General features: G+C 37.9%; 1 protein-coding gene across 3 annotated transcripts in view; it reads right to left on the bottom strand.

Moving 5' to 3' along the window:
• Positions 1-14,608, bottom strand: part of IL34 (interleukin 34) — a 163,063-nt gene that overhangs the window by 136,360 nt on the left and 12,095 nt on the right. For all 3 annotated transcript variants that reach the window (XM_053702301.1, XM_053702291.1, XM_053702294.1), the window contains exon 2: positions 1,801-1,878. In XM_053702301.1, the coding sequence (XP_053558276.1) occupies positions 1,801-1,828 (28 nt within the window). In that variant the 5' untranslated portion in view covers positions 1,829-1,878. The remainder of the gene's footprint in view (positions 1-1,800; positions 1,879-14,608) is intronic.

Below are 14,608 nucleotides of genomic sequence, written 5' to 3'. Positions count from 1 at the left end.
TTTCACATTTAGCTACAAGATACAATTAGCTTACCGTATTACATATACAGTGGGGCAAAAAAGTATTTAGTCAGCGACCAATTGTGCAAGTTCTCCCACTTAAGAAGATGAGAGAGGCCTGTAATTTTCATCATAGGTATACCTCAACTATGAGAGACAAAATGTGGAAACAAATCCAGACAATCACATTGTCTGATTTGGAAAGAATTTATTTGCATATTATGGTGGAAAATAAGTATTTGGTCACCTACAAACAAGCAAGATTTCTGGCTCTCACAGACCTGTATCTTCTTCTTTAAGAGGCTCCTCTGTCCTCCACTCATTACCTGTATTAATGGCACCTGTTTGAACTTGTTATCAGTATAAAAGACACCTGTCCACAACCTCAAACAGTCACACTCCAAACTCCACTATGGTGAAGACCAAAAGAGCTGTCGAAGGACACCAGAAACAAAATTGTAGACCTGCACCAGGCTGGGAAGACTGAATCTGCAATAGGCAAGCAGCTTGGTGTGAAGAAATCAACTGTGGGAGCAATAATTAGAAAATGGAAGACATACAAGCCCACTGATAATCTCCCTCGATCTGGGGCTCCACACAAGATCTCACCCCGTGGGGTCAAAATTATCACAAGAACAGTGAGCAAACATCCCAGAACCACACAGGGGGACCTAGTGAATGACCTGCAGAGAGCTGGGACCAACGCAACAAAGGCTACCATCAGTAACACACTGCGCCGCCAGGGACTCAGATCCTGCAGTGCCAGACGTGTCCCCCTGCTTAAGCCAGTACATGTCTGGGCCCGTCTGAAGTATGCTAGAGAGCATTTGGATGATCCAGAAGCGGATTGGGAGAATGTCATATGGTCAGATGAAACCAAAGTATAACTGTTTGGTAGAAACACAACTCGTCGTGTTTGGAGGAGAGAGAATGCTGAGTTGCAATCAAAGAACACCATACCTACTGTGAAGCATGGGGGTGGCAACATCATGCTTTGGGGCTGTTTTTCTGCAAAGGGAACAGGACGACTGATCTGTGTACATGAAAGAATGAATGGGGCCATGTATCGTGAGATTTTGAGTGCAAACCTCCTTCCATCAGCAAGGGCATTAAAGATGAAACGTGGCTGGGTCTTTCAGCATGACAATGATCCCAAACACACCGCCCGGGCAACAAAGGAGTGGTTTTGTAAGAAGCATTTCAAGGTCCTGGAGTGGCCTAGCCAGTCTTCAGATCTCAACCCCATAGAAAACCTTTGGAGGGAGTTGAAAGTCTGTGTTGCCCAGCGACAGCCTCAAAACATCACTGCTCTAGAGGAGATTTGCATGTAGGAATGGGCCAACATACCAGCAACAGTGTGCGACAACCTTGTGAAGACTTACAGAAAACGTTTGACCTCTGTCATTGCCAAAAAGGATATATAACAAAGTATTGAGATGAACTTTTGATATTGACCAAATACTTATTTTCCACCATAATTTGGAAATAAATTATTTCCAAATTAGACAATGTGATTGTCTGGATTTGTTTCCACATTTTGTCTCTCATAGTTGAGGTATACCTATGATGAAAATTACAGGCCTCTCTCATCTTCTTAAGTGGGAGAACTTGCACAATTGGTGGCTGACTAAATACTTTTTTGCCCCACTGTATTATTGTGTATTTTTCAAACTTCAAAGTATTTTCTTTATTTATTGTACCTGCTGCATAGTATAGGCATTTTTTTTTTATCATAGAGGTGTTGGTGACTATGTAGGAGTTAACGTAATTGTATTTGTCAGGTCAGAAGTGTATACTTACAAAGAAATAGGATAATTCTCCTCTGCATTTTCTCAGTAAAAACAAAAATTCAGTGTGTTGTTCTCATAGACTAAAAGCCTGCAAATGAGAATAAATATATGAAAATTAAGATTTTATAAGGTCATTTATGATTATGTTTTAATATCCCCTGCATTAATGGGATATGTTTATGGAACCACATTTATATTCATCTTTCGCCTTTTGAAATGAGACCCAAGACAGTTGCAGTTTGCTACCAGCAGTTCCCAATCTTTGCATTTGCACTGAAAAACTATTGATTACATTTTGGAAGTTGAAGTGATACTCCTGTTTTTTTACATTTTTTTATTCACATGATGTCCCAGTTTCTAATTAATGTAATATAATTATATAAAATAAAAATACAATGAACAAAGAAGAATACACTTGAAATATTGTACAGTATTTGTAATTAAAAAGGCACGCAACACTAAAATTATGTTAACACAAAGGTCATGTAAGCGATTTGGGGTGTTTTCACTGTCAGGTGTATTTCTGGGTAATTCTCTTTATTTGAGGGCTGTGATGTTTTAGGGTAGAGATGGTGAGAGTCTTCACACAAGGTGGGGTGCAATAAAAAGGTTTTGTTGGTACACAGCATGCATTGCTGGACCTGCACTACCAACATGCTGACCACCACTTGGACTATATTGCCTGCAAGATCATTTTTTAAATTATCACCTGTCAAAAAATGTGAGCCATCCAAGGCCAGATTAGGCTACCAGGACACCAGGACATTTTCTGGTGGGTCGCAACAGTTGGGGCTGACCAGCTACAATTTAAAGGCGTGGTACTGTTGGTTAAGCGATGCAGCTGTATCACCTCTCTTCTTTTCTGCCCTGAGCTATATGTATTAAGGTCACATAGTATTTCATTGTAAATGTTATTTCCTAGAATATGTAGCATTTTAGTCACCCTCTTTTGAATGGCTTATAGAGCTCCATTTACCAAGCTGTGATAGCAGCTTCAGAGCCCAGCATTTCAGGCTTGCTGAGAGTGACCCAGAAACACTAGTTAAGTAGCATTTAACCTGTCCGCAACCGTTTAGGTGGCAGATTACAATCAGATCAACGTGACTGACAGCCCCCTCTTAGGCACGATTGGTCTTCTGCAAGCAGGGGGGTGGCATTGCACAATCAGTGGATTGTCAAATATTAAATGCGGGAAGCGTTTTGCTGCCTACTCGATGCAAGGCTTGGGAGGACAACTTTGATGACAGTAGACCTTATCCGCCTGCATTTTGGTAAATGGAGCCCAAAGTGTCTAATAAAGTCACAGTGTGAAATAGATTGACATACTGTTTCTTTTCCAGATCACACACTTAATAATAATTTTCATACTGTGAAAGGGAGTCATGGATGATGCCAATATAACAATAATTTGGTATTTTGTATTATTATTATTAGCTAATATCATTTAATTCTGAATTAAAATATGGATTTAGATGTATTCCAGTAATTCCCTTCAGAAAAATGGTGTGTGTGCATTTTACAGACTCAACAGAAAATAGGGCTGGTCTTTATTCTTAGTCCAGCCCTGGTTCCATACTCCTCTAGGTGTATCCTGGTGTCCTAAATGAAAATCACTGCTCAAAGTATACATCATAATCCAAGTTACTGATTTTGCTCCTCTGGACAACTTCCTGTATGACTGTTGATAGCTACACAAAATATTTAGAATCATGTTATTTTGAAAGGGAAGACAAATTATTATATTTGTTTAAATAAAGCATTTTTAAGTAAATTAACATGTGAACCAAATGTGGAAGCTTTCTGTATATATGATAACACCTTGCTTACTGCACTTGTTTTTCAATATTCAGTTGCCTTGTTACTGGACTAGACAAAGCTAGCCACTGTAATTGTATTAGCAAAACTTGCATTGTTTTACAATAGCTTACCTTTTCTCCTCTGCTAAAACCAATTTGGGGAAATAATGAAAGTACACTGCAAAGTTTTTTTCTTACTACACATTATTAAACATTTTATATTACAGTCTCAAAGCATTTCATGTTTCTTTAAAGGGATAGTCTAGTCAAAATTAAACTTTCATGATTCAGATAGAGCATGCAATTTTAAGCAACTTTATAATTTATTCTTATTAATTTTTCTTTGTTCTCTTGGTATCTTTATTTGAAAAAGCATGAATTTAAGCTTAGGAGCCTGCCCGTTTTTGGTTCAGCGCCTGGGTAGAGCTTGCTGATTGGTTGCGAAATTTAGACACCAATCAACAAGCTCTAGCCAGGTGCTAAACCAAAAATGGGTCAGCTCCAGAAAAGCGTCTTTACATTGCGGTCTATGGGAACTGTGTTTTCCCTGTAAATATATATGTACAGTATATGCTTATATACATATGTATTTATGTGTTAATATGTGCATGACTTATGACTCAAGGCATGAGAACAAGGCTCCCATTGGAGCCTATGGAAGTGCGCTCTCGTGAGTGCAATGCTTCCCAGCAATGTGAACGCAAGGTCGTGTTCTCATTGCGGCTAACTTGTAATACCAGCGCACATTTGCATGCGCTGGTATTACTCAGTGGAGCACAAATATCGCTTTTGCTAAAGCGATATCTTGCGCTCCACTTGTAATCTAGCCCTTAGTGTGGCCCCATTGCAATCCACCAGAGGTTCCATACAAAGTCCTTATATGGCTTTACAGGATATTGAAATTAAAAGACATTTTAGACCATTGGAAAAATACCACAAAAGATCTTGATTACAAGCTTTTTAAATACCAGAACTCCCCAGATACTGTAAGATTGTCACAAATATTACACGGCTAGATTACGAGTTTTGCGTTATGAGCGGTGCGGTACTAACTTGCAAGTTATTGTCACAGCTCACTTACCTACAGCGCTGGTATTACAGGTTTATAAAAACCTGGCGTTAGCAGGCAATAAGTGAGCGTAGAGCAAAATTGAGCTCCATACCGCACTCCAATACCAGCGCTGCTTTGAGCTGGTTTTACATGCTCGTGTATGATTTCCCCTTAGACATCAATGGGGAGAGCCGGCTGAAAAAAGTCTAACACCTGCAATAAAGGAGCGTAAAGCTCCTTAACGCAGCCCCATTGATTCCTATGGGGAAACTAAATTTATGTTTACATCTAACACCCTAACATGAACCCCGAGTCTAAACACCCCTAATCTTACACTAATCTGCCGCCCCCGACATCGCTGACACCTACATTATACTTATTAACCCCTAATCTGCCGCCCCTGACATCGCCGACACCTACATTATACTTATTAACCCCTAATCTGCCGCCCCCGACATCGCTGCCACCTACCTACATTTATTAACCCCTAATCTGCCACCCCCAACATCGCCGACCACCTACCTACATTTAGTAACCCCTAATCTGCCACCCCCAACGTCGCCGCCACTATACTAAATTTATTAACCCCTAAACCTAAGTCTAACCCTAACACCCCCTAACTTAAATATAATTAAAATAATCTAAATAAAACCTACTATCATTACCTAAATAATTCCTATTTAAAACTAAATACTTACCTGTAAAATAAACCCTAAGCTAGCTACAATATAACTAATAGTTACATTGTAGCTAACTTAGGGTTTATTTTTATTTTACAGGCAAGTTTGTATTTATTTTAACTAGGTAGACTAGTTAGTAGTAAATAGTTATTAACTATTTACTAACTACCTAGCTAAAATAAATACACATTTACCTGTAAAATAAAACCTAACCTGTCTTACACTAACACCTAACCTTACACTACAATTAAATTAATTACATTAATTAAATACAATTAACTAAATTACAGAAAAAAACCCACTAAATTACACAAAATAAAAAACTATGTGCAGAATTATATAACATTATTTTGTGGGTTTACTGGCCCTTTAAGCCTTGAACTTCATAGACAGGTGCATCCAATCATGAGAAAAGGTATTTAAGGTGGCCAATTGCAAGTTGTTGTTCTCTTTGACTTTCCTCTGAAGAGTGGCAACATGGGGGCCTCAAAACAACTCTCAAATGACCTGAAAACAAAGATTGTTCAACACTAGCACGTCTGGTAATAAAAATGATTTAGAAATTAAAATAATCAATCTAACACACATTCACTGTAAGAGCTGCTTCTGGTTTTACACAAGCTCAGAATATTATTAGTAACTAAACAAAGAAAGCATAAGGATTACTGAGAGCCCTGCAAAAAGGAAAATACTCTGTGTTAGAGCATTTTAGCATTGCACTGTTGCTGACTGTGCTTAACTCCTGCAAGGTTGTTAAACATAGCAGCTCCAGAATAATACACTACAGAGAGATAACTGAACAGATATGGGGAACCAATGACAAAAGGCATATGTGCATAGCCACCAAGCACTAGCTAGCTCCCAGTTGTACATTGCTGCTCTGGAGTTGAATTTAACTGTGTTTTGCAAGGGTTAACACAGTTACAGTGCAATAATAAACTGATCTAACACACTAAAGCACTTTCATTTCCTGTTTATCACATATTAACATGGGAAGAAATAGGCTACTAATTGTGAATTACTCATGTGTAAATCTTTATTATAAACAGCTTTTACAAGTCAGCATTAACAAAACATAATTTATGTAAGAACTTACCTGATACATTCATTTCATTCATTTCTTGTATATTGGCAAGAGTCAATGAGCTAGTGACGTATGGGACATACAATCCTACCAGGAGGGGCAAAGTTTCCCAAACCTCAAAATGCCTATAACTACACCCCTCACCACACCCACAATTTGGAAATAATTGTGCTTTATACAAAAAAATCATAACCACCATAAAAAAGGGGGTGGGCCACATGGACTCTTGCCAATATGAAAGAAATTAATTTATCAGGTAATTTCTTACATAAATTATGTTTTCTTTCATGTAATTGGCAAGAGTTCATGAGCTAGTGACGTATGGGATAGCAATACCCAAGATGTGGAACTAAACGCAAGAGTCACTAGAAAGGGAGGGATAAAAATAAAAACAGCCATTTCCGCTGAAAAAATTAATCCACAACCCAAACTATAAGTTAATTCTCATAAATGTTAGGAAAAAACTTAAATCAAAAACAGAAAAATCAAACTGAAACAGCTGCCTGAAGAACTTTTCTACCAAAAACTGCTTCCGAAGAAGCAAATACATCAAAATGGTAGAATTTAGTAAATGTATGCAAAGAAGACCAAGTAGCAGCTTTGCAAATCTGATCAACTGAAGCTTCATTCTTAAAAGCCCAGGAAGTGGAAACTGATCTAGTAGAATGAGCTGTAATTCTCTGAGGCGGGGCTTGACCCGACTCCAAATAGGCTTGATGAATCAAAAGTTTTAACCATGAGGCCAAGGAAACGGCGGAAGCCTTCTGACCTTTCCTGGAACCAGAAAAGATAACAAATAGACCAGAAGTTTTCCTGAAATCTTTAGTAGCTTCAACATAATATTTCAAAGCTCTCACCACATCCAAAGAATGTAAAGATCTCTCCAAAGAATTCTTAGGATTAGGACACAAGGAAGGAACAACAATTTCTCTATTAATGTTGTTAGAATTTACAACCTTAGGTAGGAATTTGACTGAAGTCCGCAAAACTGCCTTATCCTGATGAAAAATCAGAAAAGGAGATTCACAAGAGAGAGCGGATAATTCAGAAACTCTTCTAACAGAAGAGATGGCCAAAAGAAACAACACTTTCCAAGAAAGTAGTTTAATGTCCAAAGAATGCATAGGCTCAAACGGAGGAGTCTGTAAAGCCTTCAAAACTAAATTAAGACTCCAAGGAGGAGAGACTGATTTAATGACAGGCTTGATACGAACCAAAGCCTGCACAAAACAATGAATATCAGGAAGTTTAGCAATCTTTCTGTGAAATAAAACAGAAAGAGCAGAGATTTGTCCTTTCAAGGAACTTCCAGAGAATTTATGAGAAGAACACCATGAAATGTAAGTCTTCCAAACTCGATAATAAATCTTTCTAGAAACAGATTTACGAGCCTGCAACATAGTATTAATCACTGAGTCAGAGAAACCTCTATGACTAAGCACTAAGCGTTCAATTTCCATACTTTCAAATTTAATGATTTGAGATCCTGATGGAAAAACGGACCTTGAGATAGAAGGTCTGGCCTTAATGGAAGTGGCCAAGGTTGGCAACTGGACATCCGAACAAGATCCGCATACCAAAACCTGTGAGGCTATGCTGGAGCCACCAGCAGCACAAACAATTGCTCCATGATGATTTTGGAGATCACTCTTGGAAGAAGAACTAGAGGCGGGAAAATATAAGCAGGTTGATAACACCAAGGAAGTATCAATGCATCCACTGCTTCCGCCTGAGGATCCCTGGACCTGGACAGGTACCTGGGAAGTTTTTTGTTTACATGAGATGCCATCAGATCTATTTCTGGAAGCCCCCACATCTGAACAATGTGAGAAAACACATCTGGGTGGAGAGACCATTCTCCCGGATGTAAAGTCTGACGACTGAAGTAATACGCTTCCCAATTGTCTATACCTGGGATATGAACCGCAGAAATTAGACAGGAGCTGGATTCCGCCCAAACAAGTATCCAAGATACTTTTTTCATTGCTTGAGGACTGTGAGTCCCACCCTGATGATTGACATATGCCACAGTTGTGATATTGTCTGTCTGAAAAAAACAAATGAACGGTTCTCTCTTCAACAGAGGCCAAAACTGAAGAGCCCTGAGAATCGCACAGAGTTCCAAAATATTGATTGGTAATCTCGCCTCTTGAGATTTCCAAACCCCTTGTGCTGTAAGAGATCCCCAAACAGCTCCCCAACCTGAAAGACTCGCATCTGTTGTGATCACAGTCCAGGTTGGATGAACGAAAGAGGCCCCTAAAATTATACGATGGTGATCTAACCACCAAGTCAGAGAAAGTCAAACATTGGGATTTAAGGATATTAATTGTGATATCCTTGTATAATCCCTGCACCAATGGTTCAGCATACAAAGCTGGAGAGGTCTCATAAGAAAACGAGCAAAGGGGATCGCGTCCGATGCTGCAGTCATGAGACCTAAAACTTCCATGCACAAAGCTACTGAAGGGAATGACTGAGACTGAAGGTTCCGACAGGCTGCAACCAATTTCAAACGTCTCTTGTGTGTAAGAGACAAAGTCATGGACACTGAATCTATCTGGAAACCTAAAAAGGTTACCCTTGTCCGAGGAATCAAAGAACTTTTTGGTAAATTGATCCTCCAACCATGTCTTCGAAGAAACAATACTAGTTGATTCGTGTGAGATTCTGCAGAATGTAAAGACTGAGCTAGTACCAAGATATCGTCCAAATAAGGAAATACCGCAATACCCCGCTCTCTGATTAAAGAGAGTAGGGCACCTAGAACCTTTGAAAAGATTCTTGGAGCTGTAGCTAGGCCAAAAGAAAGAGCAACAAATTGGTAATGCTTTTCTAGAAAAGAGAATCTCAGGAACTGATAGTGATCTGGATGAATCGGAATATGAAGATATGCATCCTGTAAGTCTATTGTGGACATATAATGCCCTTGCTGAACAAAAGGCAGAATAGTCCATATAGTCACCATTTTGAAAGTTGTTACTCTTACATAACAATTCAAAATCTTTAGATCCAAAACTGGTCTGAATTCATTTTCTTTCTTTGGGACAATGAATAGATTTTAATAAAACCCCAGACCCTGTTCCTGAAATGGAACTGGCATGATTACCCCTGATAACTCCAGGTCTGAACACACACTTCAGGAAAGCCTGAGCCTTTACTGGGTTTTCCAGAATACGTGAGAGAAAAAATCTTCTCACAGGCGGTCTTACTCTGAATCCTATTCTGTACCCCTGAGAAACAATACTCTGAATCCAATGATTTTGGACCAAATTGATCCAAACATCTTTGAAAAATTTTAATCTGCCCCCTACCAGCTGAGCTGGAATGAGGGCCGCACCTTCATGCGGACTTGGGGGCTGGTTTTGATCTCCTAAATGGCTTGGATTTATTCCAATTTGAAGAAGGCTTCCAATTGGAAGCCGATTCCTTGGGTGAAGGATTAGGTTTCTGTTCCTTATTTTGTCGAAAGGAACGAAAACGGTTAGAAGCTTTAGATTTACCCTTAGGTCTTTTATGCTGAGGCAAAAAAACTCCCTTCCCCCCAGTGACAGTTGAAATTATTGAATCCAACTGAGAACCAAATAATTTATTACCTTGGAAAGAAAGAGATAGCAATCTGGACTTAGAAGTCATATCAGCATTCCAAGATTTGAGCCACAAAGCTCTTCTAGCTAAAATAGCTAAAGACATAGATTTAACATCAATTTTGATAATATCAAAAATGGCATCACAAATGAAATTATTAGCATGTTGAATCAACTTAACAATGCTAGACAAATCATGATCCGATACTTGTTGAGCTAAAGTTTCCAACCAAAAAGTTGAAGCAGCTGCAACATCAGCCAAAGAAATTGCAGGCCTAAGAAGATGACCTGAATATAAATAAGCTTTCCTTAGATAAGATTCAAGTTTCCTATCTAAAGGATATTTAAAAGAAGTACTAACTTCCATAGGAATAGTAGTACGTTTAGCAAGAGTAGAGATAGCCCCATCAACTTTGGGGATCTTTTCCCAAAACTCCAATCTAACTGCTGGCAAAGGAAACAATTTTTTAAACCTTGAAGAAGGAATAAAAGAAGTACCAGGCCTATTCCATTCCTTAGAAATCATATCAGAAATAGCATCAGGAACTGGAAAAACCTCTGGAATAACCACATGAGGTTTATAAACAGAATTTAAACGTTTACTAGTTTTAATATCAAGAGAACTAGTTTCCCCCATATCTAATGTAATCAACACTAATAAGAAGATTTGTCAGTGTCAATATCTGAAGCAGGATCTTCTGAATCAGATAGATCCTCATCAGAGAAGTATAATTCAGTATGTTGCTGGTCATTTGAAATTTCATCAACCTTATGAGAAGTTTTAAAAGACCTTTTACGTTTATTAGAAGGCGGAATGGCAGACAAAGCCTTCTAAATAGAATCAAAAATAAATTATTTTAAATTTACAGGTATATCTTGTGCATTAGATGTTGAGGGAACAGCAACAGGTAATGAACTACTACTGATGGATATATTCTCTGCATATAAAAGTTTATCATGACAACTATTACAAACCACAGCTGGAGGAATAACCTCCACAAGTTTACAACAAATGCACTTAGCTTTGGTAGAACTGTTATAAGGCCGCAGGGTTCCAACAGTGATTTCTTTTCTGAGACAGGATCAGATTGAGACATCTTGCAAATGTAAGAGAAAAAAACAACATATAAAGCAAAATTATCTATTTCCTTATATGGTAGTTTCAGAAATGGGAAAAAATGCAAACAGCATAGCCCTCTGATAGAGAAAAAAGGCAAGAGGCATATAGGAATGGGGTCTTAAATAATGAAAATATTTGGCGACAAGTATGACGCACAACAAACAGAAAAATATTTTTTGGTGCCAAAAATGTCCGGAAACCACACACTCGCATCATAGATGAAGCAACCTTGTGAAAGGACTCGGCGTCAACTAAGATGCCGGAAATGATGAATTTGCGTCAACGAACGTAACTTCGCGCCAAGAATGACGCAATAAACTTTAGCATTTTGCGCCCTCGCGAGCCTAATTCTGCCCGCGAATTTTGAAAATGACAGTCAATTGAAAAAAGACTATACCCCAGGTAAGAAATACATTTTCCTAAAAAATGCATTTCCCAGATATGAAACTGACAGTCTGCAAAAGGAAATATACTGAAACCTGAATCATGGCAAATATAAGTACAATACATATATTTAGAACTTTATATAAATACATAAAGTGCCAAACCATAGCTGAGAGTGTCTTAAGTAATAAAAACATACTTACCAGAAGACACCCATCCATATATAGCAGATAGCCAAACCAGTACTGAAACAGTTATCAGTAGAGGTAATGGAATATGAGAGTATATCGTCAATCTGAAAAGGGAGGTAGGAGATGAATCTCTACGACCGATAACAGAGAACCTATGAAATAGATCCCTGTGAGGAAAACCATTGCATTCAATAGGTGATACTCTCTTCACTTCCCTCTGACATTCACTGTACTCTGAGAGGAAACGGACTTCAAAATGCTGAGAAGTGCATATCAACGTAGAAATCTTAGCACAAACTTACTTCACCACCTCCATAGGAGGCAAAGTTTGTAAAACTGAATTGTGGGTGTGGTGAGCTGTGTATTTATAGGCATCTTGAGGTTTGGGAAACTTTGCCCCTCCTGGTAGGATTGTATATCCCATACGTCACTAGCTCATGGACTCTTGCCAATTACATGAAAGAAAAGTTTTCCAGTAGGTCCATTTAAGATACCACTATTCAGTACTAGATTAACACAGCATACCTTAATCTCATTAACATTTGTGGGTTTAATCTTCTGTATAAGCTATAACTCATTAGCTCTGTCATCCATGTCCCTTTTACCCGCAAAACTACCAGAGAACAGATTACAGTTTTGACAGCAACCTATTAGCCGTTATACATTCATGCAGCAATAGGGGGTATATATTTATGAGCTCAGGTTTTTACATATTTTGTTTAGTACATGCGTGCAGATTATAGCCTGTTGTTTAGTACAGGACAGGAGGGTTTTTATGTTTGTTTGTTTGTTTTTTAAACAAAAAATATAAATTTTGAAATGTCCTTTTTAGATGAAACAAAGAACAGAGTTCTTAATTTCTCTTTTATTGTGTTTTCCTTTAGCTAAAGCAGCAATGTTTGGCCATGCACTATTTTTTTGGGAGCTAAAAGAAATTAGAGATTCCGTAAATAATTTCAAGGACCTTGTATTGTCCTTTTCATTGTGACAATTGAACGTACAACTCCTCTGCAAAACCACAGAATCACACACAATAGAATTGCATCCCAACAGCTAGTGCACTCGTTTCTTACACATCAAATCAAACAGAATGGGACACCAGCAGTTATGTGCGGTGACTTCAGAGGCTGGTGAGGCAGTGGCTAGGAATCGGATACGCCTTCATTCTTTAGATATCCTTTGTTGAAGAAATAGCAATTGCACATGGGCAAGCCAATATCTATATGCAGCCACCAATCAGTATCTACTGAGCATATTTAGATATGATTTTCAACAAAGGATATCTGATTTTCTTCATTCTTTTGATATCCTTTGTTGAAAAGCATATCTAAATATGCTTAGAAGCTACTGCGCATATTTAGATATGAATTTCCACAAAGGATATCTGATTTCCTTCATTCTTTTGTTATCCTTTGTTGAAAAGCATATCTAAATATGCTCAGTAGCTATGAGCATATTTAGATATGATTTTCAACAAAGGATATCTGATTTCCTTCATTCTTTTGTTATCCTTTGTTGAAAAGCATATCTAACTATGCTCAGTAGCTACTGAGCATATTTAGATATGAATTTCAACAAAGGATATCAAAAGAATGAAGAAAATCAGATATCCTTTGTTGAAATTCATATCTAAATATGCTCAGTAGCTACTAAGCATATTTAGATATGATTTCCAACAAAGGATATCAAAAGAATGAAAAAAATCAGATATTAGATGTAAATTGGAAAGTTATTTAAAATTGCATGCTCTTTCTAAATCATCTCCCTTTCAATGGTGTCTTGGAAAACTGGTCAACTTAGTAAACATCTGATTTTAGTCTAAAGGATTGTAACAGAAACTCTTGCCAGATAACAAAATGCTTGCTACAGAAGAGCTTTGGCTTCCTCAATATAAAAAAAAAATTCACAATGTTTCTTGAGCATTGCCAATGGCTTCTTGCTAGCTCCAGTACAGTATGGTATCATGTTATTATGTACCAGTAATCAGCCACCAGCCAAGCCAATATATTAACAAGTGAAGCAATTGCAAATCACTTGTTAATATATTGGCTTGGCTGGTTACTGGTACATAATAACATGATACCATACTGTACTGGAGCTAGCAAAAAGCCATTTGCGATGCTCAAGAAACACTGTGAAAAGTTGTTTATATTTATATTGAGGAAGCTCTTGTGTGGTCTGTTGCTTATGTTGAAATATGTTGCTCTAGACTGGTCAGGGCATTTTCAAAAGAGCAGGGAGGATTTGAACAGAGCAGATGGAATGCTTTTTTAGTGTGACTGGCAGCAAAGCTAGGTTTAATGCAGGTGATGGCTAAATGCAGGAAGTACTGAGGAGAACACTGTGAGGTAGCAATGTACTGTATGTTGTCACCTGGTATTCTACAGCTCAGAGAAAGGTGTTCAGTGACTGAATCAATTGGATCTGATTCATGCAATATGTAATTTAAGTTAAAAATATGTATTACAAAATACCCCACAATGCAATGTCCCCTTTTAACCAATTCCCTAACACCAGAAGAGAAATAACACCTTACATACAAGGAGTACTATCTGGTAATATTCAAACACACAATGGTTCTCAAACAAACCACATCCATCCTGTAACTACTGATATGTAAAACATCCCACTTCTTAATAATGAGTAGTCATTAAGCAATAAACAAACCACACACCACTGATAATAAAATGATAAAACCCCACCACCAGTAATTATTCTGCTCACATATATGTAAATTTATTTTTTTACACCATTAATAGTAATAAATCCAACAGCCAGAGATGAATAAAAGTACCATGATTTGCAGATAGTTAAGTGCTGCATTTGTCTTGAATGGTTATTAAGTCTGCAGTACTGTTCCCTCAGTATACATTGAAAAGATAATCAAAAAGTGAGTATTATCACATAAGCTTACAAGCAGAAAGC

This window comes from Bombina bombina, chromosome 1 (genome assembly GCF_027579735.1).
Source record: "Bombina bombina isolate aBomBom1 chromosome 1, aBomBom1.pri, whole genome shotgun sequence".
In the NCBI taxonomy this organism is placed as follows: Eukaryota; Metazoa; Chordata; class Amphibia; order Anura; family Bombinatoridae; genus Bombina; species Bombina bombina.
This window is presented reverse-complemented; position numbering and strand designations above follow the sequence as displayed.